The sequence below is a fragment of the Monocercomonoides exilis genome, assembly GCF_001643675.1.
Source record: "Monocercomonoides exilis strain PA203 chromosome Unknown scaffold50-658552, whole genome shotgun sequence".
Lineage (NCBI taxonomy): Eukaryota > Preaxostyla > Oxymonadida > Polymastigidae > Monocercomonoides > Monocercomonoides exilis.
In genome coordinates, this window is record NW_027150595.1 from 20,456 (window position 1) to 39,621 (window position 19,166).

Below are 19,166 nucleotides of genomic sequence, written 5' to 3' on the forward strand. Positions count from 1 at the left end.
AACGTCAACAACAAGTTTGCTTTTGTTTTCCTACTCAAATCTAATTAAATTATCCTTCATTTGTTGCAACATTTATCTCAGTCCACATATATAATCTTTTGTCACAGAAAGATTGGTGTTTTTAATGTTGCAAAACACGAAAAATTAAAAACTCAATTTAAAACATTTCACGCTTTTATTAAAACCTCTCTTTTTATCGGAATGTTTGTGTATGAATTAATAAAAAACAATTGTACTGATTGAATATGAAAAAAAGATAATGAGAATATAAACAAACAGTAAGCGCCCTGTGGAAATGAACTTCCAAACAATAATAAAGAGTGTCAATTCTTCTCTCCTCCTTTCTCTTTCTCAGGTGCAGAGTTCAAGTTTCCCAATTGTGGATGATCCGTCTTAAATTGTTCATATTTTGTCATGGATTTTGAATAGTCACTCATTGATCTATCTTTCGTGATGTGTCGTATTCTATCTCTGCAAGAGTTTGCAGTTCTTTCGAATAATTGCTGACTTGCAGTTTTGAAATCTCCAGACTGCAAAAAACTTTTCATCAGTATCCGATCTTCTTCTGCTGTCCATCTGCGTCTTGATTTTGTTCCAAGTATCTTGTTGATGGGTCTATTCTCTCTAAGTGGAACTTTTTCTTTTGGTCTATGAAATTTGAGTTTCGTGCTTCCATTCAAATACTCTTGTATTCCTGCTAAATATAAACGTACTGCTTCCACAACATTTTTATTCTTCTTCAGTTTCTGTAATAAATCGATTCTAGCTTGCTTCATGAATGTGTTTCCCTTTTCACACTTAACATTATGATTATTCAAATACGATGAAGCAGCCAACCGATTCAATCGGATTACGCAATTATATGGATAAAAGAACTCACTGCACGTGGCTTTTATTATTTCGAGAACATAAAAGTCAAATGCAAGTATAATTGATTCCTCCTTCCAAATTGGCTCATTTAATTTGATGTTGTGATATATTGCAGGACTTGTTAAAGTCATATCATAGTAATCATCGGATTCAATTGCTTCATCCTGGAATCCAAGCCTATTACCAATTATTACAGCCTTCTCAGTCTCTTTCACATATTCCCACTGGGATTTTTGAAATGAAGGCCCAATTACCTACAAAAGCTGTCGCCTCAAGCACCTGTTTCCTTTTTCCTGGTTTTCCCCTGCTTTTAGCAAAGCTGAGCAAATAAAACCCGACCTAAAGGAATGAAAGCCAAACAGGTTATCAGGATAACCTGCTTGGACAGCTCTTTTTCAGTCGAACTCTCATTGCACCCTTTCTAAGTTGCCAGATAAATTGCTCCTCCAACTCCTTAAGCTCCCATTTGTCAAAATTGGTTAGGGAGAGTCCAAACTCCTCCACCAAATACTGCTCCAGCCACCATATTACGTTAAGTTGATGCTTTTCGTTAATTGCTCCTTCCACCGTAACACAGTGATTGTCACCATTCCACCCTTTCCCACACTCAAGATTAAACGTAACTTTGATAAAATTTGAGTTGGGAGGAGAGTAAACTCGGATGATATCCTTCAATCTTATATGAGCACATGTTTGTGCTCTCGCTCCCGTTGAAAGAGCAAACAAGAACAAGGAAGCCTCTTGGGGCTTCTCAACTATCCAGTCGGGATAGCATTCTAAAATACGTTGCAAATCTGATACGATGAGAGGCTGTTTTTTCCATTTATTTTCATTCTCCTCTCTCATTTTTGGCAAAGGCAATCCTTTCTTCTTTCTTTTTCTGATCCATGTTTTGATTTCCATTAATGCTCGATGAACTTTCATTCTGACTTTATCCTTCACAGGTTTTCCAGTTTTTGTCTCAGATATATTGAAAAGAGATGATCGAATGCCATTCTTTATTGTTTCAACAGAATAACCGACTGCAGTTCCAAGCAACTTCATAAATCCATACACAGGTTTTGCCTTCAATGGGAAAGGTTCCTTCTTTGCCATTTTGCAATAATCAATGAACATTCCACAAACCCATTTGTGTGTTTTAACAGTTTCGTCACAGAATGGTAAACCCTTCTCCACATATGGTTGTAACTCTTCTCTTGAATAGGATCTCAACATATCTGAAAACTTTGTAGGAGAATCATAAGCATATCTTTGTGTTGTCAATGCAGGGTTTGTTGAAGGTGATGAAGAATTGTCTGGAAGAATATCTAACATTGTTGCATTAATATTTCCATATAAGTCTTTGAAATCAAGAGCGAATGCATCTTTTGATTCAAATGAAACTTTTTCAGATATCGCCTTTTCCTTTTTCTCCAATTCATCCAATTTTTCAGAAATAATTGACAAATTCTTATCATTGACAAGAACTGAGACCTTTCTTCTTTTGGATGATTGCATTGCGGACCAAATTGAAGATTTTCTATCTTTGTGCCTAATTTTTGAAGGATGGCAATCACAATATTGAAAATCACAATTTGTTTCTGTTGATTCGGAATCTTTCATTTCATCATCGTCTGTGTTTTCTTTTGTTGATAGAGAAGATGAAAACTCTTCATAGCATGAATTGGCATTTTCCATGTCTGTTTGGCAATCATAAGTGTTATCATCTGTATCAGTTTGAGAATCTTCAAAAGATGACTTTATAAGAGAAGGAAGTTTTTTCATAAAATCAATCTTTGATTTCCTTTGAGTTGTGCTGCAGTCGACTTCAAAGCATTCATTATCTTCCAACGAAATATTTTCTTCGTTTTGACTGTCAGGTTTTGTCTTTAAATTTTCTTCAAGAATTTTCTCTCTTTTTCGCTCTTCTTTTCAATTTTATTCGAAATAAACTCGGTTCCATCTTCTTCCATGAATATTCTTTCAAAAGTGTCACAACAAATGTTGCTCGTTGAAATCGAACAAGATGCAGAAGCCGAAGCTGAATTTCTTTGATTGCATATCGATTCTGTAAATGGATTTTCTGAGATTTCTGAGAAAACATTATCTTTTTCTTTTTTTGAAAAGTTAAAGAATGAGATTAACTTAGATTTAAACGCAAACCATTTTCTGAGGAATTTGATTTCTTTTCTGAATATTTCGCTCTTCTGTGTTTTCTTTTTTTATTGCTTGTTCTTTTCTTCTCATTCTGCTCATGTGCAGTTTGAGAAGATGGGTGCGATTTCTTCAAATTGAATTCCTGTTTTTCCTCTGCCTTATTCTGTTTCGCGTTTGTGCAAGTATCGTCTGAAGATTCCATGTGTTCCAAACATTTCTTGTCCAAATTTTCTTTTCGGGATATAAAAAGAGGTCTCGGATATGGAGATTTATGTTGATAATCTCGAAGGTGATCTAATGAAGGTTGTGGTGAAAGATTTTTTAACAGCGTTGAATAATAATCCACAGAAGGAATTTCATCTTCTTTCATGAAATTTAGAAGCCAGTTTGAAATTGAATCTGAATAAGGCTTTTTCTCTATTTCTTTTTCATTGGACACTGCTTCTTCTTTTTCTTGATCATGTTGTTTTTTATAAGCCAACCTTGGGCAATAAAACATTGGTGTCGAAATTACAGATTCGTATTCTTGTGTAGTTGAAGCCAGATGCAATGGAGAGCTCGGACAAGGAATTGAAGAAGAAGATGAAGGAGAAAATGGAGGTGAAAAAGAGTGAGAATATGATGATCGCGGTGATGGAGAATGAGAAGGAGAATGATGAAAATAAACTGGAGAGAATGGCGGAGGAGAAAAAAAACCAGGTTGTGAAGGGGAAAGAATTGCATCGGATGTTGTTTCATCACTTTCATCGCTGTCGCTGCTGTCATCTTCCGAAGAAAATGTTTCTTTCTGAATTTTCCTGATTTTTTCTATTATTGAAGTTGATAATAAAATTAATATTATAATTTTAAACATTAAATCAAATACAAACTTCCGATTTTTGTATTCTTATGACTGTAATCCAGAAGCAATTCAGAATTAGTTTACAAATCATTAGAATATGAAGTGCATACGTATTAATGCGATAGGCTTGAAAGCTTTGCATTCAAATTGTTTGCTCAGTAATAAAAAATATTCTTTTCTTTATTAATATTTTTGATCAAATCACAATATTCATATTTTTTGTGAACAATTAGAAAATTTTAATATTGAAATCATGCAAATAATTATTCGCTATAAAGTTATTTATTATAGTCAATTGGAATTATCTTCCAAGTCAGTTTTTCAGAGCAAAGAAAAAGTTCATAAGTTCAAAATAATTGTTCATTGTTGTTTATAGACTTTTTAATTGAAAAAAGAACCTGCCAAACAGCTATAAAATTTATACAAATCAGATGATTCTGTTGAATTGAAATGTTAAAAGGCTCACTGTTAATGGATATCAATAACTTTGCTTTTATTTTCAATTTTCATATGCATATAAGAAAAAGAAACAATCAATAGTCAATAATGTTTTTTATTAAAAACGACTTCACACCCGCTTAAAACACTGAAACACTGATATTGATAAGTGTACGTAAACCAGTCAATTAAAACCTTTTCTGTTGAAAAAATTTAAATACATTATGATCAAACTTTATTATAAAAATGATATTTAAAAAATCATAAATCTCTCTATGATTTGTATTTTACTCCAAATATACCGGTTCAAAAAATGAGCAAATTTTGTTAATCAATATTTTGCTACGATCTGGATCGTCAGATCAAAAATTTAATCAAAAAAAACGTAACCCTAACCTAAATACAAGGACCAGTCTGCAGCACTTGAAGAACAAAATGTGTCATTGGATAGAAAAAGAACAAAGCCAACATTTTTGGAAAATGCATTGAACGTGGTCAGCAAAAACAGAATATTGAAATATTTTGATGAGCCACGTCACTATTCCAATTCAACTTTAAAAAAACACACTTGGGTTTTTCGTTTGTACAATTCATTTGCTCAATGTTTCGATTTTTTACCATTTCCTATGAATAAAAAATGTATAAGAGGATTTTTACGTTTTTTAGGACATGATTGTAAATACTGCATTTTTTCTATTGAGTGTGTTATTGTTCCATCTTTGAAACGAATTCAACAAAGAATGTTTAACGAATCAATTGACAAAGATTTGGACAGTGAAATCAATGGAATAGTCAGAGAACTTAAAATGAACAAATCTTTGAAGCAAAGAGGTGAAGGAAAGCAACCTCTTGTAACTTTCGATATGAGTTACTTAATTGACAGCATTCCTGACTATTTCGCTGACAAAGCTTCAGAGGCATCTTTGTTTTTATTCTCTCTTCATACAGGAGCAAGAGCAGTGACATGTGGAGGTGTAAGATTATGTGATATCAGAAAAGTCATAATTCAAGATGATGATTCGATATTTGTCAAAATCAGACTTATGAGAAACAAAGGAAATGTGAACTGGAATCATGTAATAACGTTGGAAAATCAAAAAGCTGACAACAAATCATTGGATGCAGTTTATTGGCTCAGACAACACATACAATCTCAATTCAACATGGATTTGTTTGAACCGTCTTTATGGCCAGTCGAAGAGAAAGATGAAAGAGTATTATGGAAGTGGGACACTGAAAACATGAGAACAAGATTGAAACAAAGACTTGAAATGGCAGGCTTTCCACCAGCATTGTTTGGATTTCATTCTCTCAGATCAGGATTTCTGTGTTCAGCTGTTATAAAAGCAGGATCAGATATCAAACAAAGACAAGCAGTCTTGGAAACTTGTGCATTTGTGGCAGGCTGGATTCCATTCTCGCATGCTGAAATGGTTTATGTGAAAAAAGCTTGCGTTCAAACAATAATTGCATCAAGAGTGATCATGCTCAACAAAGATAATGAGAAACAATCAGTGATGGACAACAGATTATTAACAATTGAGGATTTTCATGGAATAACTCTCAGAAAGAACAAATGGAATAGTGAAATCATTTTTGCATCATTCTCAAGAATCATTTTGGATCAATTGAAAAAGGATAGAGTTGGAGTCAAAAATACACCTGATTCAAATAAATATATATTGCAACTTGGGTTGAATAAATATGTTGAAACAAATGAAGAGTTGGAGGAGCTGGCAAAAGTCAAATATGATCCATTGATTCTTAAATCAACACCTCAATTTTTCTGTGGAATTCGAATAAACGCAAGAGCTGAAGTTGCAAGAAAGGATATCATCAAAATATTGCTGAGAGATCCAAAAATATTGAAACAGCAAGCTGAAACATTCATTGCATTCATGAAAGAACAAGAAATTTGGTTGAAGGAGGTGAAAACATACAAGCACAGAGTTGAAAAAGTTAGTACAACAAACAAGATACTTGAAACAAGAGAAAAGGATGAAAAAGGAAATAGAAAGAGAATCAAGTGGACTGAAGAAGAAGATAAAACATTGAAATTTCATAAAGAAAGAAATGAAACTTGGGTTCAAATATCAAAACATTTAACAGGAAGAACTCCTGGTGATTGCTCAGATAGATGGAGAAACTTGAAAAAGAAATTAGAAAGAGAAAAAAAGTGATCTGTTTTTATTGTTTTTTTAATTGTTTTTCTTTTTATTTTTTCTATTTTTAACTTTAATTGTCTGTTCGTTTTCTTTATATTTTTTACTCTTTTTATTTAGAGTTTTTTTTTTGTTTTCTTAAAAAATACGCAAAATTCAAATAATAACTTGATAAAAAACTTTAAAATGCTCTTCTATTTTCTTTTTTATAAAAAGATACTTCTCAATAATCAACTTCCGAAAATCGTGCTCCTCCGAATCAGCTGATTGATCTGCTCCGTCAACGATATGATCACACGACAGCAAGTGTTCTTCATTTGGCTCAACGAAATCATGCACATCATTTTCGAAACTTGAATGATAACGCATCTCTTGATTGTCTTTTTCTGAATCTGATTCATCCACCTTCCTTCTTTTGATTGTTGCAATCGATTGACCTGTTTCAGAATGCTGATGAAATATGTCATTTGCAGCAGATTCTTATTCATGACTGTTGCATTCATCACATGATGAATCTTCATCAAAATTGAGCTCAATATCAAACGTTTCTTGTAATTTATCTTCAGTCGATGTTTTTTTTTTGTTTTTTTCAAAAATTTTCAAATTAAAAAATATTCATTTTTCATTAATGATTTCTTTTCTTTACAAATAAACATCTGAATTTGATAATATTTTATGTTAAGAGAATATCATCGCTGATGCTTCTTAATCGCTAAGTTGAATGGTCGAAGCCACATACCAGCTGAAGTTATCAATGATTTTTGTCAATAGAATTTTAAAATTTTCAGTCAAAAATATTTTTCAATGTTTTTTTGATATCTCACCAAATATAAGAGATATTGAAATTTCAATAATTTTCCCGTTGTTAACTATTAATGTCCTTTCCATTCATATTCATTGAAAGAATTTCAAAAAATAAATTTTCACTTTCATTTTTTCCAATTTTTCCATTGACTTTCACATGTGAGAAATATTGACTTTCTTTTTGTTTTTTTCAAAATTCTCACAAATCAAGATATCGTTTGAAAAAGTACAAAACAGCATGAAATAATCAAATTCACATTGTATTCAACAATATACATCATTATATCGATTTTCAACAAAAATTCAAAAAATTCATTTTTTCATTGAAATTCAGTCAATCACATATTTCATCAAAAACTTTCATTATTCTTGACAGTTCAAAAGAAATCCTTTGGAACGATAAAATACTTGTGTTTGTTATCCAAATGAAGCAGAGACAGTGTTTGAATCATTGAGAAATGTCTCAGTTCAATCATTCAAAAAAGTGATTTTTTCGAAAAAAATACTTTTTTTTTCTCTGCTTTTATTCACTATATCTGATGTTGTTATGCATGTTTGAGCATCGCACATGTCAATATGAGTTAAAAAAGTTGCTTTTCATGAAGATTTCTGAATTTGTTGCAAAATATTGCATGGGTTGGCAGGTTATTCAAGGTTAACTCCAATTTGTGAGGGTTAACTCATTGACCAAGGTTGTTTTCAGCCAACCAACAAAAAATCGTAAAAATCATGTGCCAACCATTACAATATTAAAATTTCCAAGGCTTTTTTAGTTGAATTGCCTAACCCTAACAAACAAAAAATTGGAAAGCTATGTAAATCCCTTTTTTCATTCCATTTCTTTCAATTTTTCGCTTCCCTTATTTCACAAAAAATCATCTTTCCGCAAAAATAATTCTTCGCCAAAGGTTAATGCCAGGCATCTTTGATTAATCTTATATTTCGCTAACCTTCTTTTCATTTTTCTTCCCTGCTTTCCTTATTCAAAGCCATATAATCGCTCATTCTTTCAATAGCCTGAATGAAAAAGAAAGATCACTTCAAAATAAATAACAACAACAAACTTTCAGAACATTTTTATAAGCAATTTTCCAACTTTTTCCCCCTAGGCACCCGTTTTCCTCCAATTCAATTTTTTTATTCCTTCCTTTTTCGTGTTTATTCAATTGATTCTTCAATTTAACTTCCAAATCCCTTCATCCTGGGCACTTTCCATATGTACTCGCTGTCTAAACTTGATGGTTATCCTTCATTACGAGATATCAAACTTTCATTCATTTCCATCTCCGATCCTGAAAAAAACATAAAACCTATCAATAGGCAAATTTTTTTTAATGCAAACCAATCAACTTTCCTTTAATGAAAGCTTATAATTGAAAAGAAAAAAATATTTCTCAGAATAAATATAATATGAATAATTATTCATTTTTTGGAACTGAACCAACAACAAAGTCATTTGTCATAGTTGAAAATAGCTGAATTAATTATATGAAAAGATATCCTTGATTTAAAGCCTTTATAAATATAGATTTAAAAAAAAACATTCCAACGTAAAAAAAATTTTGCTGACTGACGAAACCATCGATTTTTCTATCCGTCACCCAGGCTAAAATTTTTTTGTTTTATCTTTCACTTTATCAACAAAAAAATTGAAAAATTCTAAAAAAGTGAGATTTTTCTTTTTTCTTTCACATAATTTGATATATGTTAAAGAAGACTTTATATTACAAATAGAGAGCGAAACATCGAAAATAAATAATTTTTTCTTGTTCCTCTACTCTATTTTTAACTTTTTCACATTTATTTGTTCTCTGTGTAATAAAATATCTAAAATAAAAATTTATTTCTTTTGATGTTCGCAGTGTAATCCACAATAAACAAAGCAAATATTCTTGAAGCGCTTATCCGAGTATACAGATTGATGCAGATTTCATCTTTGCCACTTTCTCCGTTGAACGGATATGTTTCATTTTCATTGATTGATTTTTTAAAGGCCACTCTTCATTCATCTTCTCTCTCTCCATTTCTATTCTCTCCTCCACTGCCCTTCCAGTAATATCTCCATCGTCACCATTTTAAATGCCTTTGGATCTTTTCTGATGTTGTCATTTTCAATCTCTTTCATATCTTCTGCTTCATTCTATGCTTTCCTCCAACGAACAGCAAATATAATTGAAACAATGAGAACAATCAAAAGAATTGCAACAAGCACAATCGCAATTACAATAATCGGCCATCTCGATTTTCCTTCTTTTCCACTTTCAACAAGTTTTTCATCTCCCTTTTGCTCAGATTCAGTTCTGTTCTTCGGGATGAATGACTCCGTTCATGAAAGGGAATCAATCTTTCCAAGCAGGATCTTAACAGATACTTACGTTTCCTCAGATGCATTGCTACAATTGATGCTGGAATGGCTTCATTATTCTCTATTTCACCAACAAACTCTTCTGACAGATGCAGATACAACTGGAGTTCGTGAACCATTCAATCGAAGGAATCGACCTGGAGAGCCAAGTAGCAATGCAGAAGCAAGGAACCGGTATGATCAATTGAAAGAGTACTCCCTAACTGGCGAGATATCACTTATTTCAGATACGGAATGAAGAACGGAGAGGCCCTTTCTGAAGCGACAATAGAAAAATTGCATTCCAAATTCAAAGCCCAAAGTGATGAGTTCTCTTTTAAGCCATCTCCGCCTTTCGGGCTTTGAATATTCAGAAGCGCATGACTAGAGCAGGCGAAATTGTTCCTCATGTTCGGATAACCCACTGTAATCGGCTGTTGTTGACAAATAATACAAAATGAACGGAAATGCTTCCGCCAGAGATCGACAGCCATCTCTTGGATGAATTGACAATGCTCATGTCTTTTATTCTTCACGATCAATTCTGAAGATCAACCATTGATCCAATCCACTGGCACAGCTCTTCTGATCGATCATCGCTCGCTCTCAACTCTGGTTCGCTTGTTGCTCCGTCAAACACACACGAAGACATGCAACCATCTGCCAAATCTGCCAATGCTGCAATGCTCCCTTTTTTAGATCGCGAAGTACACTTTTTGTTCGAGCAGTTCTCCAAATCCAGCAACAAAGACGAAGATGAAGCATCCAAGCAACACGGACCAAGCCAATCTCGGGTCAAGTTTAGAAATGAAGACTGCTTAAAATGGAATGTCGAAACATTCGATATCACGCTCATTGCACACCCATCCCCAAGCACTGTGTTTGAGATAGCCAAAAATTTCATCTGAATATCTGAATCTTGGCATTCAACAGAAAGCAAAGAACCAGATAGCACAGAAATGGTATCGAATTCCGAATGATTGTATTGGATGTTTGAATGGCCTCCTGAACCGTCTGAGGAAAGCACAATCAAGCTTGCTTTGCTCTCTGCATTTCTGAATTGAACCTTCTGCAGCTGAGAGTCTTTGCAATTGAAAAGGATAAGGGCGGATTGTTCAAGTGTGCAACTGGAAATTAGCACTTGCTGCGTTGAAATGTTTACCAGATTGCGGAAGTCCAACAACACAACAGAATTCGCATCAGAATATTAAAGTTCATAAATGAGCAATATTGTCCGCCTCTTGCACCCACGCAAGAAGAACTGAGATGAATACAAGTTAAAGTGCACCCGTTTGTTGATAGTCTTCCATTCTCGAGGAGAATGATGGAGCAATTCAATTTGTGTTCGGTGTTTCCACTCCAATCTTCTTGAGCAAATATTGTGTCTGCAATCAACAAGTTGCCATCAGTCAGTGATAGCAAACTTGAATGAGAAGAAGAAAAAGCGCTTCCAAACAAAAACAATAGAGATTCCATTTTCACTCTTGACGAGCACGAAACGATGCTGCTCCTCTTGCTTCCGATGCTGCTGTTCAGCAATATATTCTTCCTTACACCTTCCGCATCCAGCGATTTGATCGTCACATCATGTGTACTTGCTTCCCCTGATACCACAGCGCTTTTGTTATTCAGAAAATTGCTGTAAACTGAAGGAATGGTGTGGGGCAGAGCAACATTCAAGGAAATGCAAGGTTCGCTTATTCCACCGCACTGGGGTGAATCGGAGGAGTTGTCATATGAAGAAGATGCAAATATCGCGCTCCGATACACAACGACAAGCAGCAGCAAATCTTGCTCATCAGCATAGTCAGGTGCTGTGCATCCCCACATAGCAAACTCCCGAACAAACGGTGCTCTGAAATCGAGCTCGAATAACTCTGCGCCTATTTGAGTTTTGACATTCGCGCATTTGACATACAAGTCTCACCCCTTATACGCCTTGATATTTATGAAAGTTGTGCTTTCCAACAGAAAAGGAAGTAGGCCATCTTGTGTGATCGAAGAGCAGTCCAGGAATATCGCGCATCCTCTTCCAGTTGCGGAGCAGAAGCATTCAGAGATCGAACAAAAGCTGCAGTGGAATAACGAGCCTTCGCTCAATTTCAAAGCAATGCATCCGCCATTCTCACTCAGGCTGCTTCCGCTGCTCTTGATCAACGTGTTTTGCACAGACACGCTGGAAGGCTTGCTGCAGGTGTAGCTGATGACGGATGGCTCAGATGGTGCATTTCAGAGGGGCGAATGGAGCGTGCTGCATTTCAATTGCACTGTTGGACTGCCATCTTCATTTAATCTCTGAGACTCTCCTCTTCACTCAGCCTGCACCAACACAGCTTCAATGCTTCCGAACATCAGCTCCATGTTACCCATTGATACATTTGTCAAGTCAATGCTGCTTCCATGTAATGCAGTTAGAACGTTGCCTCCACATTCGATGGATTGAAACTGTTGGAATAATATTTCGCATATTTAAAACAGGAAACCTCTAACGCAAAAAGGAATGTCTGTGCAAGATGCTCGGGCAAATAGCAAGAGAATAGCTTTTGGGTTTTATTCATTATTTTTTGAAATGATGAAAACAATCAATTTTGTTAAAAAATCCGTTTTTTATAAATATCGATCACAGTAATGTGTTTATGATTTTTTTCCGGTCTTTTAATGTTATTAGCCAAAGCCGAGCAGAAATAAAGTTGTTTGCACATTCATTGACACAATCCAACACATTATTCAGCATTATTTTAATTAACATTATTTGCGATAATTAAAAAATGCAAAACATTTCATAATTCATGAAATTCTTCTTTTTTTCAATTTTAAACGCATGTTGAAACATGTGGATTATAAAGTTTGAAAGTTAAATAATCAACGAATATGTTGAAGATGTGTTTTGAATCGTTTATTGGTGCAAAAGAATTTTGTCAGTTTTCTTAACTTATTGATCCTTTTGATCTTTGAAAAAATTTGACGAAAACAACAAAAATCATTTCCAAAACAACATTTACAATATTCAAATAATATTTATTTGTTTTTGCAATCAATTTTATAAACATGAAAAATATTTGTTTTTTATCTTAATTTTCGTAACTCAAATAAACTCAGTCTATCTCAAATGAACTCGGTTTATTCAAATGAACTTGATCTATTCGAATAAACATGAGTTCATTTGAATAAACCTGGTTTATTCAAATAAAAAAATCTATTCAAAATTCATCTATTGTTTTCTTCATTATCAATTATTTGAAATGACGAGGAAGAAGTTATTTTTTTCGATTTGCAATGATCACAAATCTTATGTTTTTTTTTTCTTTTTCATATTTTCTTTCACAATTTTCATCTTTTCTTCATTTTTTTCTTTATTAATCTTTTTTTCTGTTTTTTTAAACATTCATAAATAAAAATTGAACATTAAAAATTAAATATCAAAAACAAGACATACTTTTCTTTTGTCTTCATTGGTTGAGGCAGCTGAATGAGCTATGGCTCAACAGCCAATTTTCCACTTTAATTTTTCGATCTGTTGTTGTTAATGTGTGAAATTTTATAGAAAACAGGAGATTTATTAAAACATTATATATAACAATAAATTAAATAATTATAATAACCTGCGTTGTCAGAGCTGTTTTGGTCTTTATAGTTTTTTTCGAGAACCTAAGCTTCTTTTCTCTTTTCCAGGGAATAGTAATATTCCCCTCGGGAAAGAGAAAAACCTTTTTCATTCAACTCTGCCATTGAACAAACGGAAGAAGCACAAGAAAGAATTGAAACACGATCCTTATTCCCGGGCGTTTTATAAAGATCCACAAGATTGTTAAAAATCTTTGCAGTTTTCTCTTTCAATATGGAAAAAAATATATAAATAAAATTGTTTCATCAAATATTTAATCATAGAAATGAAAAAAAAACAATAAAAAAAACAAAACTTAACGAAACAGCTTCGAGGAAGGGCTTTCCCAATTTGGAATGGAAAAGGAGGTGCATTAAGCACCATTCATGATCATCGCCGGATTAATTTCGAATTTTTTCAAAAATTTTTTTTGCATGACAGCTTTTTGTTGCGCGTGGACGAGTGTAATATGGATGGCAATAAATTTCGTTTTCCATATTTTTGCTTATAATTTCAAAAAAAGTGTGATAAAACAATAAAGAAAGCTCGTATTTGTCAATGATGCTGTTATTAGAGAAAAAATAATTATCATTTTTGAGAACAAAAATACACTATATTTTTCTTTTTCTTCTCTATCCGTAAAAATCCAGTCTTTTCGAACTTTTCAAACGATTCACTTTAGCCACGTTGATCCTCCAGTTCCAGCTTAAGCTCCAGTTGATATTAATCATTTGCTGCACTATTCCCTTCTCACATATCTTCAACTACTTCATATTAATCACTGCAGACGAAATAGAGAAGGATAACAATGACGGAGAAGAAGAAGACATAATGCTGGATAAGCATTCGTTAAAAGAGAAGATGTTGCAGTATTGGCAGATATGATTGTTACAACAATTCCCCCAAACTGAGAAAAAGAAAGGCAGATAAAAGAGAAGAGTCAGAAAAAGTGAAGGAAAAGAGATTAAAAGAGAGCAGGATTCCTGAAGTGCCTGGTGCAAAGAAGAGTTGCTGTTGAAAAGCTTAACTACTTCAAACAACATCATATAGCTCTTTGAAGAACAGGCAACCAGAAGAAGAGTAGGCAGAATGAACAGAAGTGGTGCAGGAAGGGCTTTTCGATACAATGAATCATTTGCGAACACGAAAGGCAAATTTGAACGAACAAGAGAAATGAAGAGTTCTGGGATTATCCAAGGCACAGAATTTCGATTTAAGCTAACGGCTTTTTTGATGAGAAGCAGTAGTTATCAACTTGAATACTATAACAATGCCATTAGAAAAATTCACCTCTTTAGTCAAATTGCCTTTCTGTCTAATTCCTAAACAGGAATCTCGAACAAAGAAATAATCCCTTCTCCTTTCTTCGGTAGAGAACGAATATATATCAGCAGATGAGACTGAAGAGCATTCCAAAAGCAGATATTGCCATCTGCAACGAATGTGAAGTGCACATCTCGATAGATACGCAAAGATCGAATGTTAAAGTTAGTGATGCATCGTGCTCTCTTCTTCAGCTGCAAAACGGGATGTGCCAATGTGTTTTGTGTGTTTTGTGCTTGTTTTGAAGGCTGGGAAGATGAAAAAAATGAGTCATGTGGTTGTATTGTTGAAGAAAGCTCAGAATATAAAGAAGACGAATCCTAATTCACTCCGAAATGTGTATGAAAGAGCAGTTTTGTCTGTTTGAAGAAGTGAGCCAGTAACTGTGTAAAATGATGCATGAGTCGAAGGGAGGAATTTCGTTAAATTCTGTGAATCGAGCAAGTCAAATCTATATGGTTCATCATTGTCCTTCTCTCCTTTTTTGTCTGTCTCGTTCTCTTCAGAAAGAAGAAGTTATTGCACTTTCCTAAAGAACAATGCATAGGCTGCATCGTCTTCATTGTAGCTGTCTTCTGCTTTCCTCATCGACTGTTGTTTCTCTATTTCCTGTACGGCTTCCTCCAAATATGCTAGCATCTTCCTTGCTATCTGTTAAATCTCATTCTTTCTCATTTTCTCCTCACCTCCATCTTCTTCTTATTCATATGCTTCCTCAGATGTTGACAAGAGATTTAAAGCTGTTTTTAACAAAGCTGTTGTCTAAGTGCCACAACACAACCAGTCCTTCAGCAGATGCTGTTACAAAAAGAGAAGAAAAGCTTTTCGATTCAATTGAAACATCTCCTTTTCACCTTCCATTTGTGATTGGACTAAAGAATATGCGCTATGGGACTATGGTGGACGATCACACATTTAACGATAACTGAGACGGTTTGGTAGAAAATGAAGGAATAACAAGGAGTGAATAACCAGCTGTATTCTGCACAACCTCGAAGGAGAAGGAGCCATTCTGCTCTTTTTCATTCTTTGTTTCCGTCATGTGCAGTGTAAACTTTCTCTGCTCCCTTTTCACTTCCTCCTTCGAGCTTTGCTATGAAAACTTTGAAATAAAAATGAGGAAGTTGAGCTGCATGCACTTTTTCGCTGAGTTAAACGAAATGTGGATTTTCGACTCAAGAGGCAGCTGAGGCTTTTCGACACAGTGTTCGTTGCTCCTCCAACCGACTGCGAAAACGAGCTGCAAGTTTGAAAGGATGATTGCATACACCATATCGCAATCGCCTGTCAGCGGGTGAGATATGGCGTATGCATTTTCAAAGTTGATCCCATTGTTGTTGTTTGATATGACTTTCCCCTTCCGCAGTTGCAACAGATAATCTGTCTCTCACTCTATTTCAGATAAATTCAGAGTGAGAGTTGAAGAGCGGAAAAGTGAAGTTGAAAGCCATCTCCCCTGCCGCCACCTTCCACACATTCACCACACAGCTGGTATCAATTGTAATGAGTTTGCAGAAGATGGTGCTTTTGATGATGAAGTCGATGCATGTTCAGTCGAATATGTCACAACGGACGGAGAAGATGATGACGCGCCACACGAACAGCCGCTTGCTTCGCATCACGATCACATTCTTTTTCATTTTAAGCATCTTCTTTATCGAAACCAGGTGCTTTGACTTCTTGACTCCTTTTTATTTCTTTTTCTTTTTCTCTTTTCCTTCTCTTCTAACATTCATCTTGTTTCAATCTTCCACTTTTCCATGGATTCAATGCGGTTACAGAACAAGCAGAGTTGTTTCTGTTGTTGCTTTCCTGCTCCAGTTCTTCTCTCTCTCTCTCTTTCTTTCTTTTATTTTTTTTGCTTCATTAAAGTGTTAAAGCATCGTTATTGGAGTTATGAATAACTGTAACGCTTCTTCGAATGAAGACACCATCTATCCACATATCTGCTACAGGATACCAACATTCTTGCTGTTGTATCGAAAAAGAAAAAAATCAGATTATCCCCATCCAATCTAGCTGACCTTTTCAATTCTTCAAGAAAGTTGAGCATGCTTAGGTTCCATAGCAGAATCCTCCCTCCAAATTCAGCTTTATCCAAAAGAGACACCTTCCTCATCAATTTTATTCACAACACGCCTCTCTTTTGAGCGGGGAGGAGAGCTTAACGAGAGAGCCTGTTGAAGATGAAGAAGGCATAGATTGTTATGAACTCCTTGCATGAATAGCAGTGCGTTTTTTGTTTTGTTTTTGAAGTTCTTTTCATATCATAGTCTTTGGCAATAGGTGCATTGGCAGCTCTCATTTTCTCCCGTTGCATGTTTTATTAACCAAATCATTTCGAGCATTTCAATTGGTAGGAACTTCACAATGGAGTTATAAGAGGTATAATCAGGAACTATTCCTCTTCAGCATTGAACAGTGTGGTGATTGCTTTAATACATACATGCATTGAAAAATTTTCATCTGTTGCACAATCATCAAGACGAGGGCACAAACTGCTTTCAAATGAGAAAGATGAGGAAGATAATGATTGTCATGCTGGAGAAGAGAAGTGAGGGGAGTTGCGAGATAAATGTCAGCGAGATGATAAAGAAAAAGAAAAAGAAAATAATGATGAAGTGTAATGAAAATAAGATAGAGCAGAGGATGAGAAGAAAAAGAAGGCAGTGTCATAAGAGAGAAGAGGTTGATTTCAAAAGAAAACAATGAGAAAAATTTTAAAGAACAACAATTATTAATAAAAAATAAAACAAAATGTTTTCATATTGATGAAAGAATTCAAAGACTCTAAAGATAATCATAATGATATTTCATACATAATTTTATAAATCATGCAAAAAGCATTTTAATTAAGATTGCAAGTTGGGAAAGTTGGAGTGCGAGCACTGAGAAGAGGGTCCAGATAAGTGATTACGATAGAGATGAGTCTGAAGAGGCGGACGAAGAATGAATAGAGCAAAGAGATAAACACAGAAACTTTGTCTTCTGCAGATCAGATTGAGTGAACGATGAAGAAGAGGACGAGGTGGCGTATGAGAGCAGATGAAAGAAAGGTGCGTTCTATGGAGAGAAGGTCCGGGGTGGATAGATTCCTGGAGAAAGAGAAGTTAAAAAAAAGAATGTTAATTGTTTTAAATTAAAAAAGTAGATCGTATTTATATATTCGAAAGGATCATAAAAAATATGAGAAGACAAACATCAAAATTTTTATCACTTTCAATTCAAAACAAACAAATAAAAAAATACATACCACCTAATACAACACGGTTGCCGATGAGAATTCATTGTTGCTCATGTCCGTTTATTCTATGTGATTGTCCAATTCTCACAAAAAAACTTGCTGTTCTCTCGTCCAAAATGGAGCTAATTTGCAAAGAAGAAACAGAAGATTGCGAATAGAAGCTGTATTGTTCATCCCACATTCCTCCTCATGTTCCTCTTCCTCTTCTTGCAATGTTGTTGTTGTTGCCTTTCCTGCTATTTGCAGAATCACTTGATTGACTATTATCATCACTTGCAAAAGGTTTTCTATTACCATCAAAATTGATATTGATATTCTCAGTGCCAAAAGCAGAGATCTGAGAATAGAGCGAGTCTGCTGAGCGGATTATCTCAACAGCACAAAATAAGGAGGCAACTTCGTTTGCAAGAAGGATGAGATGCGCATTGAGACGAGTGCTGAGCGAGGCAATAACTGAAACAGGATCTGAAAAGCAGAGCCGAGCAAGAAAGAGAGATTCAAGAGTTTCAGCGGTACCGCTGCTGAGTGGATGTCGAAGAAGATGGCCTGTCGCAGGAAGGCGAGAGAAGAAGAAGAATAGGATGAAGAGGAAGAGGAAGAGGGAGAGGGAGAGGAAGAGGGAGAGGAAGAGGAAGAGGAAGGAGACTTTGGTTGGAGCCTCGCATTATGCTTGCCAAACAACAACAACTAAGAAACTGATGATGGAGCAGACCAATGTGTGGTGGGCGTGAAAGATTTACTTGATAGAGTCACTTTGAACAACTCTGAAAAGATCTTCTCCAGCTGGTGCTTCTCAATTTGGATAATTGATGGCCTTTTCGACGGAAGCAGGAAAACTGGAAGTGGAAGAAAGTGAGGCACATTGGAGAAGGGCGATGGGTCAGAAGAGGAGGAGGCTACAGAAGAAGATGAAGACGATGACACTGTTGGAGACAATGTTGATGATGCAATAGAAGAAGAGGAAGATGTTGTCACTAACTTTGGAATCTGTATCATTGCCTCCAAGTCCATATACTTTTGCAGCGAGCTTGTTTCAAATACCGAAGAAGATGAAATATAAAACGAGCGAGAAGACGAAAAAGACGAAGAAGAACACGAATGTTAACCAGAGAAGCTTCTGTTTTTCATCTCAAAAACCATCGAATTCAGTGAAGATGATCCTTTCATCTCTCTTGCCTTCAACCCATCCATTTTCCATTGCGTTGCTTGCCCATTCTTATCCAATACAGATTCCACCACGCATGCCACGTTTCATTCTTTCTATATCCTTTTCGTTAATTCATCATCCAATTTCTACAATGTCTTTTTTTCTTTTATATCAAAAGAAGGCTATAATCGCCACTGGCTTCGTATTGTCTCAATGAAATTTCTTTCAATATACGTGAGACTTCTTATGAAAG

The 19,166-nt window shown here is 34.9% G+C and overlaps 5 protein-coding genes across 5 annotated transcripts; 2 read left to right on the forward strand and 3 right to left on the reverse strand.

Annotated features, from left to right (window-relative positions):
• Positions 1 to 323: 323 nt before the first annotated feature.
• On the reverse strand, positions 324 to 2,634 carry MONOS_18159 (uncharacterized protein; the record flags this gene model as incomplete). Its single annotated transcript, XM_067871150.1, has 2 exons — positions 324 to 1,094; positions 1,276 to 2,634. The coding sequence occupies 2 exons, from the start codon at positions 2,632 to 2,634 to the stop codon at positions 324 to 326; spliced, it is 2,130 nt and encodes a 709-aa protein (XP_067720866.1).
• A 2,391-nt stretch (positions 2,635 to 5,025) lies between these two features.
• On the forward strand, positions 5,026 to 6,465 carry MONOS_13223 (uncharacterized protein; the record flags this gene model as incomplete). Its single annotated transcript, XM_067865908.1, has 1 exon — positions 5,026 to 6,465. One exon carries the CDS (start codon positions 5,026 to 5,028, stop codon positions 6,463 to 6,465), a length of 1,440 nt encoding a protein of 479 aa, XP_067720867.1.
• Positions 6,466 to 10,133: 3,668 nt separating this feature from the next.
• On the reverse strand, positions 10,134 to 11,425 carry MONOS_13222 (uncharacterized protein; the record flags this gene model as incomplete). The annotated part of the gene is made up of 2 exons (XM_067865907.1): positions 10,134 to 10,678; positions 11,152 to 11,425. The coding sequence occupies 2 exons, from the start codon at positions 11,423 to 11,425 to the stop codon at positions 10,134 to 10,136; spliced, it is 819 nt and encodes a 272-aa protein (XP_067720868.1).
• Positions 11,426 to 11,543: 118 nt separating this feature from the next.
• On the forward strand, positions 11,544 to 11,795 carry MONOS_18160 (uncharacterized protein; the record flags this gene model as incomplete). Its single annotated transcript, XM_067871152.1, has 1 exon — positions 11,544 to 11,795. The coding sequence occupies one exon, from the start codon at positions 11,544 to 11,546 to the stop codon at positions 11,793 to 11,795; it is 252 nt and encodes an 83-aa protein (XP_067720869.1).
• A 6,658-nt stretch (positions 11,796 to 18,453) lies between these two features.
• On the reverse strand, positions 18,454 to 18,777 carry MONOS_13221 (uncharacterized protein; the record flags this gene model as incomplete). Its single annotated transcript, XM_067865906.1, has 1 exon — positions 18,454 to 18,777. The coding sequence occupies one exon, from the start codon at positions 18,775 to 18,777 to the stop codon at positions 18,454 to 18,456; it is 324 nt and encodes a 107-aa protein (XP_067720870.1).
• Positions 18,778 to 19,166: the final 389 nt, after the last annotated feature.